Below are 27,692 nucleotides of genomic sequence, written 5' to 3'. Positions count from 1 at the left end.
ACAGAGTAGAACTGCCCCATAGGGTTTCCAAGGAGCAGCTGGTGGATTGGAACTGCCGACCTTTTGGTTAGCAACCAAGCTCTTGACCATTGTGTCACAGGGGCTCCTCTCCTTGCTAGACCCTCAAATAGTTGATAGATTAATTTTCTAACACAAAACACAAAAATTCGAAACTTGGAAAAGCAGACATTGGTCAGAAGAGTTTTTCAACAGTGTCCCTTTTATTTTCAAAATAAAGTTAAGTCATAACCACATGTGATCTGCACTGTTTTGTCAACTCTCTGTTAGTGAGGTTTCTTTCTGTCAACATTTCTTTGGTGCCACTGGGTGGGTTTGATCCACCAACCATTAGGTAAGTAGTTGAGCGTAAACTGTTTGCACCACCCAGGAGTAAAGAACCCTGTGATGGTTAAGATTGAGTGTAACCTTGGCTAAGGCCATAATTCTCAGTATTTATGTGTGATCACTCTGATGATGGGATCTGCTGTGAGTAGCCAATCAGTCGAAAGAGAGTTTCCTTGGGGGTGTCACCTGCATCTGAATATAAGCAGATGTTCTGGCTTTTTGCTTGCTCTGGATCCTGCTGCTGCCTCCTGTTCATCTGACCTCTGGCTCTTGGGACTCGAGCTATCAGCTTATCTGTCGCTCTTGGGATTCGTGAATCTTCATGGCTTGTGAGCGGAGCCCTGCTCTCTGACCTGCTGATCTTGGGTTTGCCAGCCCCTGCACCTACCTGAATCAGGAGAAGCCTTGCGGTCTTATCTGCCAATCTTGGGATTCGTGGATATTCACAGCCTGTGAGCAAGAGCCCTGCTTTCTGACCTGCAGTCCCTGCAGCTACGTAAGTAGAGAGGAGTCTCTATCCTAATCCACGGATTTGGGATATTCCAGCCTCTACAATTGCGTGAGCCATTTCTTTGATATAAATCTCTTGCTGTATGTATTTATACGCTTTACTGGTTTTGCTTCTCTAGAGAACCCAGCCTAAGACAAACACCTATTGCTCTCCCTCTGGCCTCTGACTCCCAACTCCCGGCCCTTTAGAAGGAGCAGTCAGAAGGAAACTCCTCCATGGTCAAGTTTTATACACAGCCTGGTCATTGCAACTCCCTCATAGGTGACATGCCTCTCCCTTTTATACTCAAAAATAATTGATAGTAATGACATGTAATTATAATTTTTCCTTTCTCATTTGAGACCCTGAAAGGCAGGCTCCTTTTATTCCCTAATAAAAATCTTACAAATTCACAAGCATCCAAAAGTTTTCATAACATAGATCAAGAATGTGAAAACTACAGAAGACCTCAGGCATTTATTCTTTCCTCTTGTATAGATTCTCTGTTTTTTCTGTGACTTGTGTAGATGATTTCTGGCACCGAATGGCCCAAACCTAGTGAAACCATATGCTTCCAGGTGCTGTTTGTCAAATCTATCTTCTTTCCAGGGGAAGGAATAATTGTTCCCAGGCAAACGGTTCAGAAGCATATTCACCTGCAATTCAGGATAGACTAATCTAGTGCAAATGCCAGACTAATTCTAGAATTATCTCTACAGAATTCTCCCAGATGTTTGATTATTCAGCCTCTGCCTGAACTCCTGAAGTTAGTGCTGCAGGGAGGCAGGAAGGCTCACTGCTTTTTGAAGTGTCTTTTCTTGTTCTCTTTATGTTGAACCAATAACTCCTCTACTATAACATTCTCCAATTGTCTTACTTTGTTTCTGGAGTAAGTCTCAAGAACATCCTCTCTCTTTTTCCACTTGTATACATGTATTTTTTTTTCTTGAACAACATTTTAATAGGCCTCTTTGGAAAGTTCTTCATCTCAGGAAATAGTATCAGCACTGAAGAGGTCTCACATAGTTATTAGAATTGCATTAGCTTTAAATGAAATAAAATTGCTTCTCCAACTGCAGTGACTAAGGTGAAAATTAAGTTTGTGGTGACTTCAAGCTTGAAGCAAATCCATTTACATGCATACACACACATACACATATACCCGAGTATACACACTCTTCCCTAGTATTTGTCATTGCTCTGATTCCATGGCCTGTGGCTTCCAACACTTTACATTGCCATGAGAAGGTCTTCCTTGAGAATGTTTAGCTTTCTTACCTTAAGAGTTCACATAAAACTGAGCTATATTTGAGGCTTCCCATTTCTCTCAACATCTTGGTGTTTTTTAATTAAATGTTTCCATTTGGCAGTTCAATAATTTTGAAATAGCAAGATATGCACAGTATTGAAGATACTCCATAAAAAAATATTAGCTGAAATTTATTTAATCCACTTGCCTCAGTCTTCATGGGTTCTGATTAAGCGTGAATTAAAAAACAAAACAAACAACCAGTCATGTGAAATTGGTTTCCATTTCACTAAGGTTTGGATACTACCCACTGAAAATAAGTACATTTATTTTTCCTATTAGGCAAAAACAAAATTGTAAGGTATTCCACTAATTAAAAATCTTCCCTTGATTTAAAAATAAACATATCCACAAGAAATTCTGCACTATATGTTTATACATTCTACAACCATTCTGAAGTCCAGCTTTCTAGCCTCAGGTAGCAACAATAGGATATTTTAAGCACAGATGACAACAGTCAAGTATCATTCAACTGACTTGTTAAGGAACTCCTACAACTTAAGAACAAAAAGACAAATAATCCAATCAAAAAATGGACAAAGGATTTGGTAGATGTTTCACCAAAGAAGAAATACAAATGGCCAAAAAGCACATGAAAAGATGCTCAACATCATTAGCCATTAGGGAAATGTAAATCAAAACCACAGTGAGGTGCTACTTCACACCCACTGGGATGGCTAAGACAAAAAAATGTGGAAAATAACAAATATTGGTGAGGATACAAAGAAATTGGAACCCTCACCCATTGCTGGTGGAAGTGCAAAATGGTACAGCTGCTGTGGAAAACAGTTTGGTCTTTTCTCAAAAAGTTATGACCCAGAAATTCCATACCTAGGTTTATAGTCAAGGAACTTCAAAGCAGTGATGCAAACAGACACATGTACACCAATGTTCACTGCAGCAGTATTAACAATTCCCAAAAGGTGGAAACAACTTAAATACCATCAAAAGATGAATGGATAAACAAAATATAGTGCATACATACAAAGGAATATTACTCTGCCATAAATAGAAATAAAGCCGATACATGCTACAACACGGATGAACATTAAAACCTTAAAAATGTTATCACGAAAAGACAAATATTGAATGATTTCACTTGTACAAATTATCTAGAATAGGCAAATGTGTAGAGACCAAAGTTTATTAGTGGTTACCAGGGGCAGGAGGGAAGGGGATACAGGGAGTCATTGTTTAAGGAGGATTGAGCTTCTGTTAACAGTGATGAAAAACTTGACAATGGATATCGGTAATGGTTGCACAACACACTTAATGTAATTGATGTAGCTAACCGGTATGTATGAAAAACATTAAATTGGTGAATTTCTGTTGTATATATTTTTACAACAATAAAAAAATGAAAGTGAAAAAAAAAAAAGTTGCCCATTCTCACCTCCCCTCTTGTTCATAGTTTCATAAGATTCTGACCTTACAGGAAACTAGTGCACATTACTTCCTAAACAGTAAATACACTCCAAGCCTTTTCCCTTGCTGACAGTTTGAAAAGGAAACCTCAGCAGAAAGCCTCACATGTATGTTTTCATTTAACAGAAAAGATGACTCCACAGGCCGGGTGTTCTGCAGCTGAGACCCCAACCCAGGAAGAAGAGCATCAGATGAGGAGAATGATGGCAAAGCGGTCAAAAATCATCAAGGAGCTGATACAGACAGAAAAGGACTATCTCAATGACCTAGAGCTGTGTCTTAGGGAAGTGGTTCAGCCTCTGAGAAATAAACAGGTAAATGCAACTTCAAGGTAGGTTTTTTTCCCCAAAATTATTATTGTTTTTTAATTCTCCCAGGTTCTAAATAGGATCACCAGGGCTGTGAAATTGAAGCACCCAAGAATATCAATTGTAGCTTCTGCTGTAGTGGATGACACGCCTTTCTCCCTGAGTCCCTGGGCCTGGGTTCCACACAAGGCATCACCAGTCTCATACTTCTTGTGTCAGCAAAGGGACTTTCAGTGTCCCCCTATTTGGCCAAAGAAACAGTGCTCCAAAATAGGGATGGGGGGAGCACTTGCAGTTTTTACCACTTTGAAATTTCTATGTATTCTTCTTGGATTCCCATGTAACTAGTAACAAAATTTGAGCAACGTATTTTCAGCAGCCTAGGAACAAGGCACTCAGTTTGATTCAATGAAGATCAGGGACTGAGAAGAAAAAAATGTGTGGTTTTCTTTTTACACAGAGAGTGCAATTAAACATACGACTATTTAACTAAGTGCAATTCAACATATAAATTAACCTGAATATAAAGTAAAAATTTTCTGTTTGTTAGGACTGGCCCCAAGCAAAACTTGAAGTGTTGTTAAGTTATTCCCCTCCCTTGTTATCAAGGCCTTTTCAGTAAATTTCTTTTAGGGAGTTAAAATAAAGGTGCAAGAATGCTTGCATTCTATTAGGTTCTGATATATATATATATTCATTCATTTAATACATATTTATTGAGTGCCTGACATGTGATTGCCACCTTTCTTAGCAATGGGAATAGTTTAGTACAAAACAAAGTACTATTTGGGGGGCGGGAGGATCAGAGAGTAAACAACATATAAAAATTAAAGTATATTAGATGGTAGTAAGCACAGCTCAGAAAACTAAAGCAGGGGAGAGGAATGGAGAGTGGAGACAGAGAGGTAGTGGTTTTATTTTAAATAGAGTGGTAAAGGAAGACCTTTCTAATGGGAGACATTTGAGCAGAGAACTGAAGGAGGTAAGGGAGTGTTCCAAGCAGAGGCAAGAACCAGAACAAAGGAGCTGAGGAGGTGATAATCTAATCATTAGTGTTGTAAGTGGTCCCTATACACAATCCAAACTGTAGAAAGAAATGCATAAACTCAAAAGTAAACATGATCAGAAATTCAGGTCCCCAAAGATACTCACCATCAGTTTGATTGTGAATATCCTTTCAGACGTCTATTTGGACACTTACGTACATCCACAAACACACACATATTTTATGTAAATATGATCAAACTTACACATGCTTTTTTTTTTTTAAATTATGCTTTAGATAAAGGTTTACAGAGCAAATTAGTTTCTCATTAAACAGTTAATACACATACTGTTTTGTGACATTTGTTGCCACCTGCATGACATGTCAACACTCTCCCCTTCTCGATCTTGGGTTCCCCGTTACCAGCTTTCCTGTCCCCTCCTGCCCTCTAATCCTTGCCCCTGGGCTGGGGTGCCCATTTAGTCTCGTTTTGTTTTATGGGCCTGTCTAATCTTTAGCTGAAGGGTGAACCTCAGGAATGACTTCAGTACTGAGTATAAGGGCGTCAGGGGGCCATACTCTCGGGGTTTCTCCAGTCTCTATCAGACTAGTAAGTCTGGTCTTTTTTTGTAAGTTAGAATTTTGTTCCACATTTTTCTCCAGCTCTGTCTGGGACCCTCTATTGTGATCCTTGTCAGAGCAGTTGGTGGTGGTAGCCGGTCACCATCTAGTTGTGCTGGACTCAGTTTTATGCAGACTGTGATAGTTGTGGTCTATTAGTCCTTTGGATTAATCTTTCCCTTGTGTCTTTGGTTTTCTTCATTCTCCCTTGCTCCTGACAGGGTGGGATACACATGCTATTTTTAACGTTATTTTTTCCATTCAGCAATCTGTTGCATGTATCTTTTCATTGCTACTAATAATTTTGAATGTTTTTCCATTATTACTGAAGCTGACATGCACTTAGTTTTGAAAGTTTGTCCTCTTATTCTCTTAGCATAAGTTTCTGTAAGTGGAATCATTAGGTCAAAAGAGATGCATATTTAAGATTTTAATAAACATCTCCATAACTGCCAGTCAGAAAGTTGATACTGTTCTCATTTGTATTCCCATTAACAGTAGTTAACACTGCTTGTTATGGATTGAATTGTGTCCGCCCAAAATTCATGTCAACTTGGCTAGGCCATGATTCCATTATTGTGTGGTCATCCTCCATTTTGTACTCTGATGTAATTATGTGTTGTAAACCCTAGCCTCTATATCTGTGGTTATGGTTCCATCTGGGAGTGAGTTGTCTTTTATGTTAATGAGGCATGATTAGGTTTCTTGGGCTTGTATATGCATCTGCCTCCATTGTCACATGGTGTCTGTCTTTCCTCTGTGTGTGCTGTGTGTCTGTGTCTCTACTACCGTTTATAAGATCTCTACTCCCCTTTATAAGACATCACTCAGGAGGGATTAGGTGTATGACCCACCTACTGTGGTATGACCTCATTTGACCCAACTGATCACAAAAGAAAAACCCTACTTCCTCAGATAAGGTCACATTCACAGGTACAGGGATTAGGACTTCAAGATATCTTTTGGGGGGACACAAGTCAATGCATAACATATCCTTTTACTTTAAATGAGTTGTCCATATTCCTGCCTTTATTTGTATCTTTCTCTTTTCGAATTAAATGTGAAAGCACCTGCTTCAAAGTGTATAAACCCAATTTATTAAAATCTGTATAAACATGTTTCAAAAAGTATAAACAAAAATTACTAAAATCTGCACCTATGATGAGTTAATGGGCAGAGTGATGTCAAATGTCACGAACCTGCCACTCGACCATATAGCTGATATGGTGAAGTTAGGCTTCAAGTATATACTCTGTTTTACTGTGCTAATGACTGCGCTGTTGAAATGGGCCCACACAGGTCTATGCAGGGGTGAAAGTCATTCAAAATCCACGGACCCCTTATGCCTGTGCTTAGGTAAAGGAGTTGTGTGGCTTGGGGGACCTGGCAGATTATTTTTTCCTGTTTGTTAATTTGTTCCCTCTTCAAGGCCAGGAGAATGGCTCAGGTCTCACAATGGGTCTTACTTCCAGCCCAGGGGAAGCAGCAATCGCTGAAGGCAGCCTGGGACCCTGTGCAGAGCAGGGAGGAAGCAGGTAAATGGGAGAGTGTTTCTTCCCAAATGGGTTGTTTTTTGATCCGTGTGATAGGTTAGATGCGTGTACGTCTCTTTTGCTGATTGAGTGCCACTTTTCACTGGTTCTGGAGGCTTGAGTAGATTCTCCATCACTTAGTCTCTCTCAGTGTGCAAAGTGCATCCCAAATGCCACTGCATGCCTCATCGCGCATGGGGGTCAATCCAGCCTGCAGGGTGCCAGTTCCCACTGGGTCAGGTCTGGCAACTCCTTTCCTCATTTGAACTGTCTCTCCCTCCCCCTGCCACTCAGTCCAATTCCTCAACTTTGTCTTTGAGGTTCAGGGTTTCTAGAGTGTCATATATGATTGTTTCACTTGTTTTGGGGGGTCTTTGTTGTAAGAGGGACCACCAGAAGCATCTGACTACTCCACCATCTTGGCCCTGCCTCTATTGTGACTACATTTTATATACAGAGGTCCAAATCAGGTTGTTTAGAAAAAAGCTTTTAATATATCATAATTTCCCATGTATCTTGGCTCTTGCTTATGCTATGCTTGTTGTTATTGTTAACTGTCCTCTCATCGGACTCATGTCAATGTCATGCACAGTGGAAGGAAATGCTGCGGGTTCTGCACCACCCTCACATCAGTTGCTAATCAGACTGTTGTGATCCATAGGGCATTTATTGGCTGATTTTCAGAAATAGATCACAGGCCTTTCTTTCTAGTCTGTCTTAGTCTGGAAGCTCCACTGAAACCTATTCAGCATCACGGTAACACACAGCCTTCACTGACAGATGTGTGGTGGCTACCCTTATGGTGCATTGCTTCGTGCTGTTGTTGTGCCGTGGAGTCAATTCCGACTCATAGTGATCCCATGTGACAGAGTAGAACTGCCCCATAGGATTCCCTAGGCTGCAATCTTTATGGGGGCAGACTCAGGTCTTTTATCCCATGGAAGCCACTAAGTGGGTTCAAACCGATAACCTTTTGGTTAGCGCTGAACACTTAACCATTGTGCCAACAGGGATCTTTGGTGCATTGCTTAGGATACCAGAAATCCGGCTAGACTGAAAAACAGAGGAAAAAGCCAAGTCCCTTTCTCCACTTCTATCCCCTACTCTATCTAGCTTCTCCCATTGTACAGGGGCCAGTGACTCCTCTGGATCAAATGCTTCAGCTACTGGACCTCACAGATTTCAGTGAGTGAGGAGGTAAAGCCAGACTGACAATTAAAAAAAAAAAAAAAAGCCCAGAAACCTGAAAAGCAAAGCACAAACAGGAATTTTGTTTCCTATACTAAATAAAAGCCCTGGTGGCACAGTGGTTAAGAGCTTGCTGCTAAGCAAAAGCTTAGCAGTTCAAATTCACCAGCTGCTCCTTGGAAACCCTGTAGAGCAGGTCTACACTGTCTTACAGGTTCGCTATGAGTTGAACTCTATGGCAGTAGGTTTGCTTTTTTTTTTTTTTACACTAAATAAAAATCTGAGAAAATCAAAGCAATTCTTGTGAACTATAATTGAGATATTGGGAGCAATGACTCAACAAAAATACATTTGATTTCTGATTCCCCTTTGTACTTCCTTTTCTGAGAAAATGTGCTGACTTTAAAATGACACTATGCACTTGCTGGAAAACTGTTTTCAACAACACCTGCTTTTTTTGCTATGACATACATATTCATTAATCCTTTGAAAATACTGATTTTTGTGACTAGTAAGATCACAATGAATCCTGTAATTGATACGGTTAAGGTTAGAATGCCATGCTTTTTGAAATTTAAGTCTTAAATTTCACCCTCTCTGTGAAATCCCAGCATGATGTGGGTTATTATTCCTAACATGATAAGGTCAGATACTTGAAATCTTACTAGAAAAGTGAGGAAATAAATCTTAATGAGGTTTTCCTCATTAATTTTATTAATAAAGGGAGTTTCAGTATACTGGGAAAAATTATAGCTGTGGAATGTTAACTTTTAAAAATAAAAATCATACCAGTAAAAGGTGCTGTCAACTGCAAAGTGACTGTGTTAATATATAACATTGAACTGGCCTCTTTCTCAATGTCTTCACATTGCTCTTCACTTACTTTTCAATTTTCCCTGCGAGGGACATTTCTACTTGGCATCCTGGAAGAGACATAACTTAGTGTCAGATAGGATTCATATTTAGTTGGGTATAGAAGTGATACATCAATATCCTAGTATGTGAAACTTCTTTTTATGGAAAGGAAATCTCTTATCTTTGTTTGTACAGAAAACCTTAGCTCAAAAAAAAAAAAAAGAAGTTTTTTTTTTTTTTTTTAAGTTCTTGTATTATAGCTCTATAATGGAAACATTTCTCCTTGTTGTTACATTTATAAGCACCTCATAAGCTCCATTTTTAGGGAAGCTTCAGTTTTCTCTAATTTTTATGATCTATAGTCAAGACCAAAACTTGCTGGGCCAATCAAGGAGATAAATGAATGCATTTCCCAGTTCAGTGCAGTGACTGGAAAGCCCAGAATTAAAAAAGAGAGGTGCCATATGCAGGCCTGCCTTAATATCCAGTCATGTCATCCCTTCAGCCTGGGTAAGATGATCTGTTGCTCATCACGTCACCTCTCAGAACCAAGAAGCATAAACCACTACTTTAATTTGCTTTTATTTGTGAAGATTAAGCAACAAAATTTCAGGGCTGTGATTATTTTAATGATGCCATAAACCTCTCTAATGAAATGCCAGAGATGTTAGGGCAGCTTTACTCAAGCATAGATCACCATAGCTGTGCATCAATGCAAGCTTATAAATCCTGGACTTCAAAGAATAATGTGCTGGGTCAGAAAGGAAGCATGTCTTGGGGAAACTTGTATTTTATTAATTCCCACTTATTTAGGGCACTTTAAATGCAGAGGAGGCTAATGATTGTATGAGTCAATTAATTAATTAACTATAGGCCATTTGGAGGGTGCAAAGACATATGAGACATATTCATTGTCATCAAAAATAAAGAATCCTGAGTTAGAGATGATAAGATTCTTATAGCCATGAAAAGATAACTAGCAATGCAAAGCAATAATTGATAAGTGCCAACAGTAAGTGCTATTGGAGTTCAGAGAAGGGACAGACCACTTCCAGACTTATTAATGGGGCAATCTTTCATGAAGAATGTGATATTTTAGTTGAATATGCAAACTAAAAGATTAAATGTTTGTCAAGTGCCTATTACAGGCAAGGCACTCTGTTGAATTCTGTGTGGGAACCAAGGAAATTTATGTTATAGTGCTCCCGTAGGAGAGTTTATAATCTGGTCAAGAAAATAACTGATAAACACATAAAGAGCCAAATAGCAATCAAGATACATTTCAATGCAATCTTAGAAGTGATTATGACAGAAGGCAGTTTGTGATTAGTTAGGCTAATTAGTTATGTAGAAAATAATAGCTTAGATATTAACAGAAGGACCAGTTACCTTTGCTAACTTCCTTCATCTGGCTTCCAGGACTCTACTTACTCCTTGTTTCCCCACCACCACTCTCCTGCCCCTTCTCATTCTCCTTTGCTGTTGACCTTCATCTCTAAACCCTGAGATTGTTCAGGGCTCAGTACCTGTCCCTCTTTTGTTTTTTGGTCTACATTCGCTGTGCTGGGTATCTGATCTGATTTCATAGCTTTAAATCCCATCTACATGCTGATGGTTGGCAAATTTTTATCTCCAGCTAGTCATGTTCCCTGAACTCTTATTTTATTTACCTAACTCTTTATTCAAATCTCTAGTTTTGTATCCAACCAAAAACCTATAGGACAGGCATCTCAAAATTAACATGTCCAAACCTGAGCTCCTAATTTTTTTCCTTAGAACTTGCTCCCTTTGCATTTTTCCCCACCTCAGTAAATGGTAGATCCATTCTTCCAGTTGCTTAGGCAAAAAAGCTTCAAAAAATCCTTGACTCCTCTCTCTCTCTTAAACTTCATATCTGATCTACCAGCAAATTCTATTGCCTCTGCCTTAAAAATTCATCCAGAATTAGACCACTTCTCACCTCCTCCACTACTTCCACTCTGGTTCCTACCAATAACGCATCAATAACCACCTAAATTATTGCAACTGCCTCCTGAACTATCTTTTTCCACCCTTTCTCAACTAGGCAGCCAGAGTGATTCATTTAAAACATCAGCCAGGTTATGTCACTCTTCTACTCAAAACTCTTTGATGGCTTCCTATCTCACTTTTATTAAAAGCTAACATCCTTTTGACAGCTTACAAGGTTCTACATAAGTTAAACTCCCATTCCCTCTGACCTCATCTGTGTCTACACGCTAGTCTCCTTACTATTCCTTGAACAAACCAGAAACACTATTCTTTGCTCCCACTGTTTTCTTTGTCTTGAATGGTCTTCCCTGAGACAACATCATGGCTTACCCCTTCACCTCCTTTGGGTGTATACTCAGTAAAGCATCCTTGGCTACCCAGTCTATCTTAGACTGGGTTGCCTCAGAAGCAGATCCAGATAAAAGCATTTGAGAGTGAGTCATTTATTTCGGAGCTGATTCTCAGGAATAGCAATAAAGGAATAGGGAAACGAAACAGAGAAGGCAAGGAAGACAATATAGGGTAGGTACATTAACGACCAAGCTTGGGACCCCCTGGGTGGTGCAAACAGTTAACATACTCAGTAGCTAACCGAAGGTTGGAGGTTCAAGTCCACCCAGAAGTGCCTCAGAAGAAAAACCCGATGATCTACTTTTGAAAAATCAGCCACTGAAAACCGTATGAAGCACAGTTATTCTCTGACACACGTAGGGTCATCATGGATCAGAATCAACTTGATAGCAACTGATACCTCTGAGGCCAACTGAGGCTCATACCTCATTGGGATCTCTGGGAAACTATATAGAACACGCCTCAGAGCTATTCCATCTGAGGGTTATTTATCCACCAATTCCCATTACACATTGGTTGAGGGATGCCCCTGAGGGTGTTAATTCCCAGTGTTTCTGGCCTGCCATGTGTAGGCTGAGGAGGCGCCTGTGGTCAGAGGAAGCTTTCAGGTAGAGAATCACATATGCTTGTAGCAGAAAGCCTTCAATGTGTACAAGAAAATTTAGTATCAAGGAGATTTAAGGGAGGCATCTGCACTGCATGCAACTCCATCTAAAACTGCAGTCTCTATAGCATTTACCTCTATATTTAAATAATATATACACTAAAACCAAACCTGTTGCTGTCAAGTCGATTCTGACTCATAGTGACCCTATAGGACAGAGTAGAACTGCCCCATAGGATTTCCAAGGCTGTAGTCTTTACAGAAGCAGACTGCCACATCTTTCTCCCTTGGGGGCTGATGGGTTTGAACCTCGGACCTTTCAGTAGCAGATAAGCACTTAACTGCTATGCCAACAGGACTCCTAAATACTATGTTGTTGCTGTTAGATATCATCAAGTCTGTTCCGACTCATAGTGACCCTATGTATAACAGAAGGAAACACTACCCTGTCCTGTGCCATCCTCACAGTTGTTGTCATGCTTGAACTCATTGTTGCAGTCCCTGGGTCAATCCGTCTCTTTGAGGGTCTTCCTCTTTTTCACTAACCTTCTAGTTTATCAGGCATAATGTCCTTCTCCAGGGACTAATCCCTCCTGAAAACCTGTCCAAAGTATGTGAGACGTAGTCTTGCCATCCTTGCTTCTAAGGAGCACCCTGGTTGCACTTCTAAGACAGATTTGTTCATTCTTTTGGTGCTCCATGATATATTCGATACTCTTCTCCAACACCACAGTTCAAAGGCGTCAATTCTTCTTCAGTCTTCCTTTTTCATTGTCCAGCTTTTGCATGCATATGAGGCGATTGAAAACACCATGGCTTGGGTAAGGCCCTAAATACTATATACTTTACTTATTTATCTTGTTTACTTGTATGCTTTATGAGTAATGGACTTTCGTCTCCTTTGTTCACTGCTGTATCCCCAACACCTAGTACAGTGCCTAGAGCATGGAAAGTAATAAAGGTTTATTGAAAGAATTAGAGAAAGGATGGATGATCAGGCTAGGTGAGTGGCCCAGGAAGGACTAGCAAAGAATGGAAACTGCACAGGGTAAGCTTTGAATGGCAAAAGCAGGGCCGGGAAAGCAGTCCCAGAGGGTTCAACCACAGGAGCAAAAGTTGTAGGTAAGCCAGCACAGGGCAAGCCTGAGAATGTAACTCCTTTTGATTAGAGCAGATGGCTCATAAAAATAAAACCACTGGAGTAAGACAAGATAGGTCTTCGCTGGACAGAAGTGTCAGCCTGAGGAATTTGGGGTCTTACCTATAGGCAACTGGGAGCAACTGAATGTTTTATAGCATGGAAGTTATTCATTTAAACTTATCTTCTGGGAAAGCTATTTTAGAAAGACTAACATGAAAGTGTTAGGTAAACTTGTTTGGAGAATAGTGAAAGAAGATCAGTTCAGAAGCTTTTTTAGAGGTACAAGTTGGGTCCTTGATAGAGTTTTATGGAGGTACCAAAAAACCCTACATTAATTTTGCAGATAGTATAGTAAACTACCAACATTGGAGGTAAGGGAGACAGAGGAGAGCCTGTAGTGACCCCTGGGTTTGGAGTCTGGAATCTAGTGGTACAGTTAGCACAAGGGGCACTCAACAACATGTGCCCACTCCAGGGCTCACACTTGTTTCTGCCATTCTGCCTCCCCAGTGAAGTCCGAACTCTACTGAGTTTTGAGACTCTTGGTTTTCTGGAACTCAGGCAACTTGAGGACACTGGCTCAGAACCTTGAGTTCTTAACAAAGAAGTAGTTGTACAAAAAGCAGGAAAGTGAGAAGTTACGAGCAATTTTAAACTGATGCCAGGGACTGGCTCTGCTCCCTAAAGCCAACACTCATTCTTGTTTCCTTCCTTTTTCTGTGTGGCTGTCAGATTCAGAATTTAGCATAGTGCTATGAGGAGTGCATATAAATTTACATTTGTTTATCAGGAATTACTCAGTCATCTAACAGATCAATGAGCATTTGGAACACATGTGTCCAGTCTGAGGATTACTGTTTCAGCTAGCAGTATGCAAGTAGTCCTCAACTTATGACAGAGGTCTGTTCTGACTACTCCGTTGTAAGTTGGTTCTGATGTAAGTTGAATCTCTTTTGTTTTTTTTCAGTTCTCATTATTATTGCCTTTTATTATCAGTATCTTTATAAATCCAATCTTTGAACTTCTGAGAATGATGACAGCAGTAAATTATGTATTGCAAAATTGTATGTAGTACATATTACCAACGATCCCACCACCCACCCACTGCCGTCAAGTTGATTCCAACTCATAGCGACCCTATATCACCAATGATAAGCTATACAAAAAACAAAAAAGACGGTCGTAGGCGTAGTTTGTCGTAACTCAAATACATCATATGTTGGGGACTGCATGGTGTGTGCTTTGGGATTGAGTAGTGCAGTGTGGCTGGAGTGGCAAGTGGTGGGAGGTAAAGCAAGATAGGATGCAGAGGCAAGGTTATGCCAGTAGCTTTGATTTTATGTGGTTGGGGTTGGAAAACTATTAGAAATTTTTGAGCAAGGCCACGATTAACCTTGATGTGGTAGTCAGAGCACTAAACTACAACTCTCCCAAGGAGAAGAAGTGGGAACTTAGTGGCCAAATGACTGAACCCTGGAAAACTCCAGAATTTATGACACAGATAGACTTCATAAGTATTTGTTCTATGTCAAAACAGTTTTGTCCCTAGTTTCTGCCTTACCACAGACTACCATTATACACCTGCCCACCACATTTCTTCCTCACTTTTCTCACTCCTTTTTTCTTCTTTTATTTATTATCTCAAGCAAATGTATTTTTTTTTAGTATGCCTATCCTATTTTTTAAAAAAATATTTTTATAGTGAGTCCAGGACTCTCCTCATCTTTGAACATATTAGTGAAAATTGTTGTTTTTTGGTGCTGTTCAGTTGATTCCAACTTATAGTGACCCCATGTGACAAATAGAACTGTCCTATAGGATTTTCTGGGCTGTAATCTTTATGGAAACAGATAACCAGGTCTTTCTCCCTCAGAGCCCTCTGGTGGGTTAGAATCACCAATTTTTTGGTTAGCAGGTGAATTCTTAACCATTGCATCACCAAGGCTCCTTTGCTGAAAATTAGAATTTTGCAATTATGTTAGTAAATGGAAAAAACCTGCTAAGTTTTGAGCAAAGTGATTTTAAATATCAGTAGTTTCTTTCAGATATGAAACCTGAAGGATATGGGCCTTCTGAGCTCTGGTGGTGCACTGGTTAAGAGCTATGGCTGCTAACCAAAAGGTCAGCAGTTGGAATCCACCAGCCGTCCCTTGGAAACCCTATGTGGCAGTTCTACTCTGTCCTATAGGGTCACTATTAGGCAGAATCGACTTGAAACAATTGGTTTTGGATTTTTATTGAAAGGTAAGAGTATTATTTATTTTTTGGCTTGTTGGTTTTTATCCTAAATAAACTCTGAAATTGAGTACATATACCGGAAAAAGAAAGAATAAATACACATGTGCACGCACACATTAACAGGTAGTGAGCACTCAAGTTATCAAAGCACAAAAATGTTAACTATCCATTATGCCCAGCCATAGACCTTATATCTCATTTTTGGACTACACTGGGCACATAAAAATTTTATGTATCCAAAATATCTCCAAATTACTTTCACTTGTGTTTTGACAACGTAACTCATGTGTTTATTTTATACTGTCTGTAATTTCTTATAGTATCACAAAATGTACTGGACCTTCAGCTCAGAAGGGCTAGTCCTAGCAGTACTGTTTGTTCTCTGAGACATATAAAGTTCTAAATAGGAAAGGATAGCAAACCTGAAGACCACCCCCAGCTTCTACCAAGTAACTTCTTTCCTGCTTGTCCCTGTGTCTAGGGAGATCAGAGAAACAAAGGCAGGTATCCTTGGTCAACTACCTACTTTTCATGCAAAAATATCAATCCATGGACTTTATTTTCTGTTACTAGTCAAAACAAAGCATAGGCTGGACTTCTTTGTCTTCTTCCTTTCTCAGAAGCCTCAGGAACCTCTCAAGTTTGACTACACTGGCCATCACTCTGGCCATCTCTCCCCACTGTTGGCTCTGCCATTCCTCCCGCACAAGCAGAGATTGCTGCCCTAGAGTCCCAGCCCTTTGTTCTGCAAAGGGATTGACACATCTACGCTAATACAGGTGTCTACATCAATGTCTTCTGGACTGGAATGTTTCAGGGTAGTTATTAGGTAACTTGGGCATTTACCGGCAAGATTAGTTAAAAGAAGCTGTCTAGCTGTGATGTTGATTCACTTCTAGTTTGACTCAATTAGCTGGTTTGGAACCTAGTTTCATAGCAGGAAATTTTATAGAAACAAATCAGTAATTTTAAGAAACTTGATGAAATAATGGCTAGTTTACCCTGAAAAACTTTGTAATCTAGAAGCCAACTGTGTGAATAAATGCCATAGTAATTGGATAATTATCCTAGCCCAGTGGTTGCCAGGGCCTTCTGCCAACATCCTCTCTTTCCAGTTGCTACAATTTCTGTCTCAGAAGAATTCCCCTTCTCAGTTCTCCCACTAAAAAACGAAACAAGACCTGCTTCTTCCTTTTCAGTGTGTCTCCACTGGGTCACTTCTTAAGGTTTTATTTATACATCCCTAGCACTAATACAGCTTTTTTCTACTCCTACCTTAGTTTTTACACCCCAATATCATTGGGTAGGTGGCTTAAAAATTAATACTGGAGTGATTTAATTTCAAGGAATATACCGAGACCTCACCTAATGCAGTGTATGGAACTGCCTTATACACGGGGTAGATGGGCCAAGGTCATGTAAACTCAGTCAATGACATTCAGGTGGATTGCCCTATATAAATTCTAATGCTAAAATTAATGACTAGGGTAAGTGCTGGGGACCAGGATTGGACCCTATATTGAATCTGAAAATGCATACTAAATGGATTTATAATCTAAACTAGGCAGACATTAACTTACTGTTTGAAATATATCCTGTGATAAGTATTTTTTATAAAGCAAGGGATTAAAGTGTTAAAGTAAACATTAACTTACGTAAGCCTCTTCTAGAATTGCCAGAGAAGCATTCGGTTGGTGGTAATCACCACAGCCCTCAAAAGCAATGATGTTTATTCTCTTCCTTCTTCTACAATTGTTGTATTTATGTCATGTGCATGTATCTGTAACTTTTCACTTGTGTGATTTTGATCATCAAATTCGGAGCCGAAAAATATATTTCCAAGTCGAAGTGAAGTCAGTAATACCCAACTGAGGGTTTTTATCTATTAGTTGTTAGAAGAAAAACAATGTTTGTAATTGCTGTCATAATTTGCCAACACCTATTAAAAGCCTTGAAAATAAATAACTTTAACTCAGTAATTACACTTATGAGATTCATCATAAGGAAATAATCATGGGTGTGAACAAGCTTTAGCCAGGAGAGCTATTTATAATAGTGAAAATAATAATATATCTAGATTTTTAATGATTGGTTGAGTAAATTATTTCTACATAATGCTGACATTAAAAATGGTGCACTTAAGGATAATTAATAACATGAAAAGATGTTCTTGTGATACTGTTAAGTAAAAAAAAAAATTAAACATTATTTTAAGTATTTATTCTTTATGTATAGATGTACACACATACACACATGCAGGAAAAAATAATCTCAGACATACCTCAAAAATATCATCAGTGATTATCACTATGCGATAAATTATGGGTGATTGTAGTTTCTTTTTTTTTTTTTTTTTTACTTGTGTAAACCAAAAAATCAAACCCATTGCCATCTAGTTGATTCTAACTCATAGTGAACCTATAGAACAGAGTAAAACTGCCTCGCAGGGTTTTCAAGGAGCAGCTGATGGATTCAAACTGCCCACCTTTTGGTTAGCAGCTGAGCTCTTAACCACCGCACTACCAGGGCTCCTTTACTTATCTACTCATTCTTAACTTTCTACAATGAACATAAACTACTTTTATGATACTTGTTTAATTTATTTAAAAAGAAACATTTGTTCCTTGACTTTATTTCAGGGTTCTCTTTTAAAAGGTGTTAGTTTTTTTTTTTTTTAGTGGTTGCAGATCTATGTGGCACTTAATTAAGAATCTTTGGTTATTCCTCGAGTGACTGGGCTTAGGGTGAGTAGCCCTGGGCTTATTAAACAGAGAACAATAAACAGGAATTTCACATAGTGTAAACTAAAAGGCAGGTTTGGCCTCAGTCAGCAAATTTGCCAGGTATGGTAATAGCCAAACTGAGCACACCAGTTTGTAGATAAAACTAGGTAGAAAATCATAAATTGCCCACTTAATATGCTATTTTGAACAACCAAATTAGGTCATTTTATTTTTTCTTTGAACCTCTTTTGAACTCACATACTTGTTATTCAGAGTCCAGTGAAGGGTTACAAAACATTCATTTAGGACTCCCACAAGAGCAAATAGATCATGGTGAAATCCCCAAGACTATGGCCTTTAGACCTCTTCAGACCTGGAACTCAACCCAGTCCTGGAGACTATCTTTCAGTCAAACAATAGACAGGCCTATGAAGTGAACAATAAAACCCGTGAGGAGCTTGCTCCTCAGAAAAATCAACCATAGGAGACCAAAAGAGCAGCATTTTCTCAAAAACAAAGTTCTGAAGGCAAGAAGGCATAGGAAAGATGGGCAAATGGAAACAGGGAACCCAGAGGGGACGTGGGTAGAGTGCTGTCACATTGAGAGAATTGCAACTAATGCAACAAAAAAATGCGTATAAATTGTTGAATGGGAAACTAATTTGGTTTGTAAACTTTTACCCAAACCACAATAAAATGTTAAAAAAAAAAAAAAAGAGCAAATAGGTCATTTAAAATTGTAGAAACTCAATTCAATTCAAACTGTTATACTTTTATTGAGTAGCTATGTATGAGCCCAGCACTGCATTAGACATGGTGGGGTATTCAACTAACCCACCAAGATGAATGTCCTAGAGGAACTCGGCTGTTGCTGTTAAGTCGTCTACAAGTGGGCTCCAACTCATGGCAACCTTTTGTATTACAGAATGAACCCTTGCTCAGTCCGGTGCCATCTTCATAATCGTTGATATGTCTGAGTCTATTGTTGTAGCTACTGTGTCAAGTCAGTTCATTGGGGATTTTCTTCATTTTTGATGAACCTCTACTTTACCAAATGTGATGTTATTTTCTAGCCAGCGGTCTTTCCTGATAATGTGTTCAAAGAAAGTGAGCCGAAGTCTTGCCATCCTCACTTCAAGGAACATTCTAGTTTTGACATAGAGACAGCTAAATTAATAAATATCCCTGTCTCAGTTATCTTGTGCTGCTATAACAGAAATACCATGAGCGCATGGCTTTAACAAAGAGAAATTTATTTTCTCACAGTCTAGGAGGCTAGAAGTCTGAATTCAGGGTGTCAGCTCCAGCGGAAGGCTTTCTTTCTCTGTCGGCTATGGAGGAAGGTCCTTGTTATCAATCTTCCCTGGTTGAGGAGCTTCTCAGCACAGGGACCTTGGATCCAAAGGACACACTATTCTCCTGGCTCTTGTTTCTTGGTGGTATGAAGTCCCTATGTCTTTCTGCTCCCTTTTCTCTTTTATATCTCAATAGCAATTGATTTAAGACACAACCTAGTCTTGTAGATTGAGTCCTGCCTTATTAACATAACTGCCCCTAATCCCACCTCATTAACATTGGAGAAGTAGGATTTACAGCACATGGGAAAATTGCATCAAATGAGAAAATGGTGGACAATCACACAATACTGGGAATTATGGACTAGCTGAGTTGACAGATATTTCTGGGGGACACAATTCAATCCATGACATTTTACTTTTGGCCTCCAAAAATTCATGTCCTTGCCACATGTAAAACACATTCACCCCATCATATCTTAGCAGAAGTCTTAAATCATCCGTAAGTCCAAAATCCAAAAATTCTTCTTCATCTGTGAAATCTAGAATACAAGTTATCTACTTCCAAAGCACAATGGTGGAACAGGTAGGAGCTAGACAATTCCATTACGAATTGTAGAAATTGGAGGGAAAGAAGGGATAACAGGAACCAAGCAAGTCAGCAGAACACATTACATTAGCCCTCAAGGCTTGAAAATAATTCTGTGTTCTCTGAGAACATTTAGACAATGGCCCTGCCCTCCAGTCTCTAGGTATTGGCCACTCTCCAGATTCTTCATGGAGGTCCCTTGGCCCTGGGCTTTAGCTCCACCTTTCAGGCCCACTGGTATGTCAACTCTGCTCCCTCCGCTTTGGGTAGCCACATTCTCCTAGTCCACCTGAGTGGTGATTTTACCCTTGGAGACTGAGGCAGCTCTGCTTCCCGTGTTCCTAGTCTCTTCAGCTTCTGCTTCCTGGTTCCTTGGCTCTCGGCCCCTCCAGCCTTACTGCTGGCTCTGCCCAGCTTGGGCAAGTGTTCCAAAGCTCTGTAGCTCCACCAATAAGTACCTGGAGGCACCCCACTCCCCCAGTAAACTTTGGCCAGAAGACACTTATTTCTCTTGCTCTGTGGGTCAGCAAGCCTAGCTCCAGTGATAAGTGCTCAGAGGCACTCCACTCTGCCAGGAAGCCTGCTGCTAAAGGCACTCAGCTCTCTTGCTCCATGAGTTGGCTCCAACACTGTCACATGCTGGTCTCCTGGTTCTGCTGCTGCCGTTTCTCTGTTGCTGCCATTTTTCTGCTTCTGCTTCTTGGCATCTGCGCAGTCTCCAGTGTAACAACTCTCCTCACTTCCTTCTGAGTTGTCACCAGAATTGTCTTTGACATCTGTAATTCCACCAACAGTCTCTTCAAGGCAATCTAGGCATTTAGTATTAGGCCCTTTAAAACTCTTCCAGCCTTTATCCATTCACAGTTTCGAAACTGCTTATACATGTTAGGTATCTGTTAGAGCAGCATTCCACTCTCAGTACCAAATTCTGTCTTTGTTATCTAGTGCTGTTATAACAGAAATACCACAAGTGGATGGCTTTAAAAAAGAGAAATTTATTCTTTCACAGTTTAGGAAACTAGAAGCCCGTATTCAGGGTGCCAGCTCCAGGGGAAGGCTTTGTCTCTCTGTCGGCTCTGGAGGAAGGTTCTTGTCATCATTCTTCCCTGGTCTCGAAGCTTCTCAGCACAGGGACACTGGGTCCAAAGGCCTTGTTTCTTGGTGGTATGAGGTCCCATGCCTCTCTGCTCAATTCTGTCTTTTATATATCAAAAGAGATTGATTTAAGACACAACCTAATCTTATAGATTGAGTCTTGACTCATTAACACAATGGTCCCTAATCCCACCTCCTAAACATCATAGAGGTAGGATTTACAACACATAGGAAAATCACATCAGATGATAAAATAGTGGACGATCACACAATGCTGGGAATCATGGACTAGCTAAGTTGACAGTATTACTGGGTGACACAATTCAATCCATGACAATCCCTGATATATATAACGGGCTTCAATACAAACAGTGACTAATACAAAACAAGAATCATATGATTGCAGGGGAGGGAGGGGTTAATTTTCTTGAGGGAAGTAGGATTTCATCTAGAGTTAAATTACAGTTTATTAGTCCTCTAATGGTCATAGATAACAGAAATAAAATTCAAATTAGCTTTAATTAAAAAGGCAATTTATTTACTTTGTAATAGGGATGCCCTACTTTAAGCAAGGTTAGATTCAAGGGTTAATATTATGTTGTCAGGCTTAGCTTTTCTCTCTGTGTTGACTTTATCACAAGTTCTTCATAAAGATGACTGCTGAAGCTCTGTTTACAATAGCAAAAAGCTGGAAGCAACCAAGGTGTCCATCAAAGGATGAATGGATAAATAAATTGTGGTATATTCCCACAATGGAATACTATGCATTGATAAAGAACAGTGACGAATCTGTGAAACATTTCATAACATGGAGGAACCTGGAAGGCATTATGCTGAGCGAAATTAGTCAGAGGCAAAAGGACAAATATTGTATAAGACCACTATTATAAGATCTTGAGAAATAGTATAAACTGAGAAGAACACATACTTTTGTGGTTACGGGGCGGGGAGGGAGGGTGAGAGAGGGTTTTTTACTGATTAGTTAGTAGATAAGAACTGCTTTATGTGAAGGGAAGGACAATACTCAATACATGGAAGGTCAGCTCAACTGGACTGGACCAAAAGCAAAGAAGTTTCCGGGATAAAATGAATGCTTCAAAGGTCAGCGGAGCAACGGCGGGGGTTTGGGGACCACGGTTTAAGGGGACTTCTAAGTCAATTGGCAAAATAATTCTATTATGAAAACATTCTGCATCCCACTTTGAAATGTGGCACCTGGGATCTTAAATGCTAACAAGCGGCCAGCTAAGATGCATCAATTGGTCTCAACCCACCTGGATCAAAGGGGAATGAAGAACACCAAGGTCACACGGTAACTAAGAGCCCAAGAGACAGAAAGGGCCACATGAACCGGAGACCTACATCATCCTGAGACCAGAAGAACTAGTTGGTGCCCGGCCACAATTGATGACTGCCCTGACAGGGAGCACAACAGAGAGCCCCTGAGGGAGCATGATATCAGTGGGATGCAGACCCCAAATTCTCACAAAAAGACCATACTTAATGGTCTGACTGAGACTAGAGGAATCCCGGCGGTCATGGCCCCCAAACCTTCTGTTGGCCCAGGACAGGAACCATTCCCGAAGACCACTCATCAGACATGGAAGGGACTGAACAGTGGGTAGGAGAGAGATGCTGATGAAGAGTGAGCTATTTGTATCAGGTGGACACTTGAGACTGTGTTGGCATCTCCTGTCTGGAGGGGGGATGGGAGGATAGAGAGAGTTGGAAACTGTCAAAATTGTCATGAAAGGAGAGACTGGATGGGCTGACTCGTTAGGGGGAGAGCAAGTGGGAGTACGGAGTAAGGTGTATATAAACTTATATGTGACAGTTTGACTTGATTTGTAAACGTTCACTTGAAGCTCAATAAAAGTTAATTAAAAAAAAAAAAAAAAGATGACTGCCGAAGACAGACACTTCCACACTTAGAGCTTTAATCCAGGCCCTCTATTTACCAACATCCATTTATTAAAAATCAGTGGTGATTCTCATTGGCTCTCCTTGGGGCATCTGACCATCCTGAACAATCACTGTGGCTAGGATCATGGAATACACTAATTGGCCAGCTTGGGTCACATGCCTACCACTGTAGGTGGCAGTAAAGGGGACGAGAACTATGATACCAAATAGAGCTGAGGAGCTGTGGTTTCCCAAAAAGATCTCCCCCCCCAAAAAAGGTAGGTTGAGGCAAAAAGATGGACAAAACTAGACAGACAATGGTATTATTATCATACTCCATTTCGGATGGGTAGAATGCTGAAAGGTAACATGAGGACAAAGCATTTTTGAGCAGTGAAGGGCTTGGACTAAGGTTTGAAAGCAGGAAAACGCAGGGAATACCTTGGAGACAGTGAGTGAAAGGTGCACATGGAGGTACAAAGTAATTCTGTAACAATGATTACGCCCTCTGAATTAACGTAATCTTATTATTTTTTTTTTATATAGGTATGTTTTCCTTTACTTAGATATTTATACCTGGGGAGTTTGGCATATATGCAGCTGTAGCTTCAGTAATTGTTTAAATGTAATGGAAACTTGCTATTTGAAATACATCCTGTGATGAATATTTTTGCAGAGCAAAAAATTAAATTGTCAAGGGAAACATTGATCTTTAAATCTTCTGATTTTAAGTTTGAATTGTTACATATCGATTTTGCTTAGAATAATGTTTACGTACTTTGGCTAAATCTATTTTTTTAAAAAATGAATTTTTAACACATTCAAAACACAATTCAGCTAAGCTCTTAGAGCATTGCCTGTTTCTAGTAAATGATTAATAAACGCATATAGATGGTTCCTTGAATTTTTATCAGTAATCATAAAATCATCCACCACTTTTAAAAGCCTATTTGGACCAGATATTTGTTTGTTCCTTGGCATAGCAGTGACTGGACATGAATTCATTTTATGATTCACATAATCCCCATGGGCCCATTAGGATATAAGCAACTGAAACCAGTCCAACTGATATTTTAATCCTTTCTGTCCTTCAGGTAGAAATGTAATTAAAACTTACATTTTGTTGTTTCACATTTGTTGCATTGAGCTAATATTATAGATAGAATGCAGAATTAGATCTTTGCTAAATAGATTTACAACCTAAACTAGACAAACGCGCAGGATACTGACCTTGGAGAATGAATCGTAGGCTTAAAGAGACAACTTAGTGGAAAACTCAAGAACAAACAAACAAAAAACCCAACAGAGCTGGCAAAGCTCTGTTATTAGTAGTAGCTGGTAACGGACTCAGGCATATGTCAAAACAGTCAATTTCTGCTTCTTAACTTCCTGCATAATTTTATGTATGGCACCTCTCTTTATTATGCCTTTGTTTTCCCATCTTCAAATTTTACAGAGAAAAATTCATAGTTTACAGACAAGTTGAACTTATATATGAAGTAATAAATTTAAAGCACTATGATTTCCTTGGAATAAAGTTTGCCCAACAAAATGAAGTATTAATAGGAATACATCAAATGAGTTAAATCTGATCTTCAATCTTTATAAAACAGGTAAATTTAGGAGATGGAACATTTTAGAAGGATTCATTTCAAGCAATGATTGATTTAAAGAACCATACAACTAGTTCATTCAAAATATAAACCAATCTACAAAAGTTTTATTCTTACACAACCTTGGGGAAACAAACCTATTGGACTATACAATGTTACACCTTGTGAATTTAATTCCCGATACATAAGGGAATTCCTTAAGATGAGTTATGTGTTAAATCAGTGGTATTCAGAGATATGTGACTTTTTATAATTTAAAATTATAATTAACAAAAACCCTATAGCTGTTATATGACCTTTAAACATGTTGTATAATATTAAATATATATTCCAGTATAGAAAGAGAAAGTCTTGAACAGCCATAGATTTCAGGCAAAAGAGCCACATGTGCTTCTCCTATTAAATTGAGTGCTTAAAGAACATTTTGGAAACACTGGCTTAAAGGCCTTTAGAGCTAATACAATGTAATAATTCCAGAATAAATGAGCATAGTAAAAGAAAAAAAAAAGTCCTGTATTAAAATAATCCCACTGCATTTAATCAAATCGAATTTGACTACAAGGGAGGCTGGGAGTTATCCTGAGAACATGACTGATTATAGGAAGGTGAGACATTTCCCATGATAGTTAAAAAAAGTGTTGCATACATCAAAACTATATTGCATAAGAAATAACCGAAACAGTTATCAAGTTTTAAACAAGGTACAATGTGAAGTCACGCTTCCATACCCAGTAATAGAATGTACTTTTCAAAATACTACCTGTAAAAAAGGGTGGGATAAAAATATAAACACACTGTCTCCTTCCTCCCCCTTAAATAGACCTGGTGCTCCTAAGAAAATGATGCTGAAAGCATGGGAAAGAAGCTGCAGTTGTTGGCCTTCATCTCCAGAATTCCTCCAACCCTGTCTCTTACATCCCGTGTTCCTGATTTCCCTTAATTTATCAACCCCCTTTTCTTTTTTTATACATACATATTGTGCTTTAACTGAAAGTTTACAAATCAAGACAGTCTCTCGTACAAAAATTTATATACACCTTGCTATATACTCCTAACTACTCTCCTCCTAATGAGACAGCACGCTCCCTCCCTCCTCTCTCTATTTTTGTGTCCATTCCGCCAGCTTCTGACTCCCTCTGCCTTCTCATCTTCCCTCTAGACAGGAGATGCCAACATAGTCTCATGTGTCTACTTGATCCAAGAAGCTCAGTCTTCACCAGTATCATTTTCTATCCCATTGTCCAGTCCAATCCCTGTCTGAAGAGTTGGCTTTGGGGATGGTCCCTGTCTTGGGCTAACGGAAGGTCTGGGGACCATGACCACTAGGGTCCTTCTAGTCTCAATCAGACCATTAAGTCTGGTCTTTTTGTATGAATTTGAGGTCTGCATCCCACTGCTGTCCTGCTCCCTCAGGGGTTCTCTGTTGTGTTCCTTGTCAGGGCAGTCATTGGTTGTAGCTGGGCACCATCTAGTTCTTCTAGTCTCAGGATGATGTAGTTTCTGGTTTATGTGGCCCTTTCTGTTTCTTGGGCTCATAATTACCTTGTGTCTTTGGTGTTCTTCATTCTCCTTTGATCCAGGTGGGTTGAGACCAATTGATGCATCTCAGATGGCTGCTTGCTAGCATTTAAGACCCCAGATGCCACTCTCCAAAGTGGGATGCAGAATGTTTTCTTAACAGATTTTATTATGTCAATTGATTTAGATGTCCCCTGAAACCATGATCCCCAAACCCCCGCCCCTGCTATGCTGACCTCTGAAGCATTCTGTTTATTCAGGAAATTGCTTTGCTTTTGGTTTAGTCCAGTTGTGCTGACCTCTCCTGTACTGTGTGTTGTCTTTCCCTTCACCTAAAATAGTTCTTATCTACTATCTAATTAGTGGATACCCCTCTCCCTCTCTCCCTCCCCCCTCTTGTAACCATCAGAGAATATTTTCTTCCCTGTTTAAACTATTTCTGGAGTTCTTATAATAGTGGTAGTGGTCTCATACAATATTTGTCCTTTTGCAACTGACTAATTTCACTCAGCATAATGCTTTCCTCAGCCCCCTTTTCTGACCCTTAGCTAGATCTCTGTCTCTCTCTTGCCCCTAATTTTGCTGACCTGGTTTTGGGCCAACAACCTTGCTTTTCACCTTTGAAGTTCTCCATGACTTGATTGCTGATGACTTGGTTATCCACCTATGATGTCACACACAATAAACCATGAGTAAAAGGCACCTGCTCCTGTTCCCTGCTGTAGCCCAGTGGAGCCTGCACCAACCTGGCCATGCCCTGAGAAGACGCTATTTGATTATGGAAACAGATATGATTTAAACTCAAGGGAAAGATTTTGAGTAAGACCCACCAAAATCAGGGCATATACCTCACCAAATTTTACTTTGATAACTCAGAATAGTTGGCCATCCTTCGACTACGGCCAATATCTATGACAGAATCTGGCTTCTATCACAATTCTTGGTACATAGAAGGTTCTCAAGAAACATTTGATGAAAGGGTGGATGGACAAATAAATAAATTATTATAAGTACCAGCTTATAATAGGATCTAAAAATAATTACTGCTTTCTGTGGATATGAATGCATTTACAAAATCTGACGAATCCTTCATTAGTAGAACATGTTTGGGGAACATTTCCACTCACATTTCTTGTAAGATATCTTTTAAGAAAAAAAAAGTAGGAACAACCCAGTACATTCACTGTGATCACTTTTAGAATACCTGTGATTTGAAAACAGCTTTGAAACTAGTTACTCGTCTAAGCTGAGACTTTAGTTCTTCCATGTAAGCAGTGAATATTCTAAATTCATATACTCTAGGTCACGATGTCATAAAACCAGTTGCTGTAGAGTTGATTCTGACTCATGGTGACCCTGTGTGTTTCAGAGTAGAACTGTGCTCCATAGAGTTTTTCATGACTGTGACCTTTAGGAAGCAGAAAGCGAGGCCTTTCTTCTGAGGCAGCTTCGGGTGGGTTTCAATTATCAATCTTTCAGTTAGTAGCTGTGCACTTAACTGTTTGCACCACTCAGGGACTCCACATACCTTCATAAGCCCAAAACCAAACCATTG

The 27,692-nt window shown here is 39.5% G+C and overlaps 1 protein-coding gene across 2 annotated transcripts in view; it reads left to right on the top strand.

Annotated features, from left to right (window-relative positions):
- ARHGEF38 (Rho guanine nucleotide exchange factor 38) overlaps positions 1 to 27,692 on the top strand; it is a 158,612-nt gene that overhangs the window by 40,834 nt on the left and 90,086 nt on the right. For both annotated transcript variants that reach the window (XM_049885575.1, XM_049885574.1), the window contains exon 2: positions 3,696 to 3,883. In XM_049885575.1, the coding sequence (XP_049741532.1) occupies positions 3,696 to 3,883 (188 nt within the window). The remainder of the gene's footprint in view (positions 1 to 3,695; positions 3,884 to 27,692) is intronic.

This window comes from Elephas maximus, chromosome 5, assembly GCF_024166365.1.
Source record: "Elephas maximus indicus isolate mEleMax1 chromosome 5, mEleMax1 primary haplotype, whole genome shotgun sequence".
NCBI lineage: Eukaryota > Metazoa > Chordata > Mammalia > Proboscidea > Elephantidae > Elephas > Elephas maximus.
The sequence above is the reverse complement of the archived record's forward strand: the minus strand, read 5'-3'. Positions and strand labels throughout refer to the sequence as shown.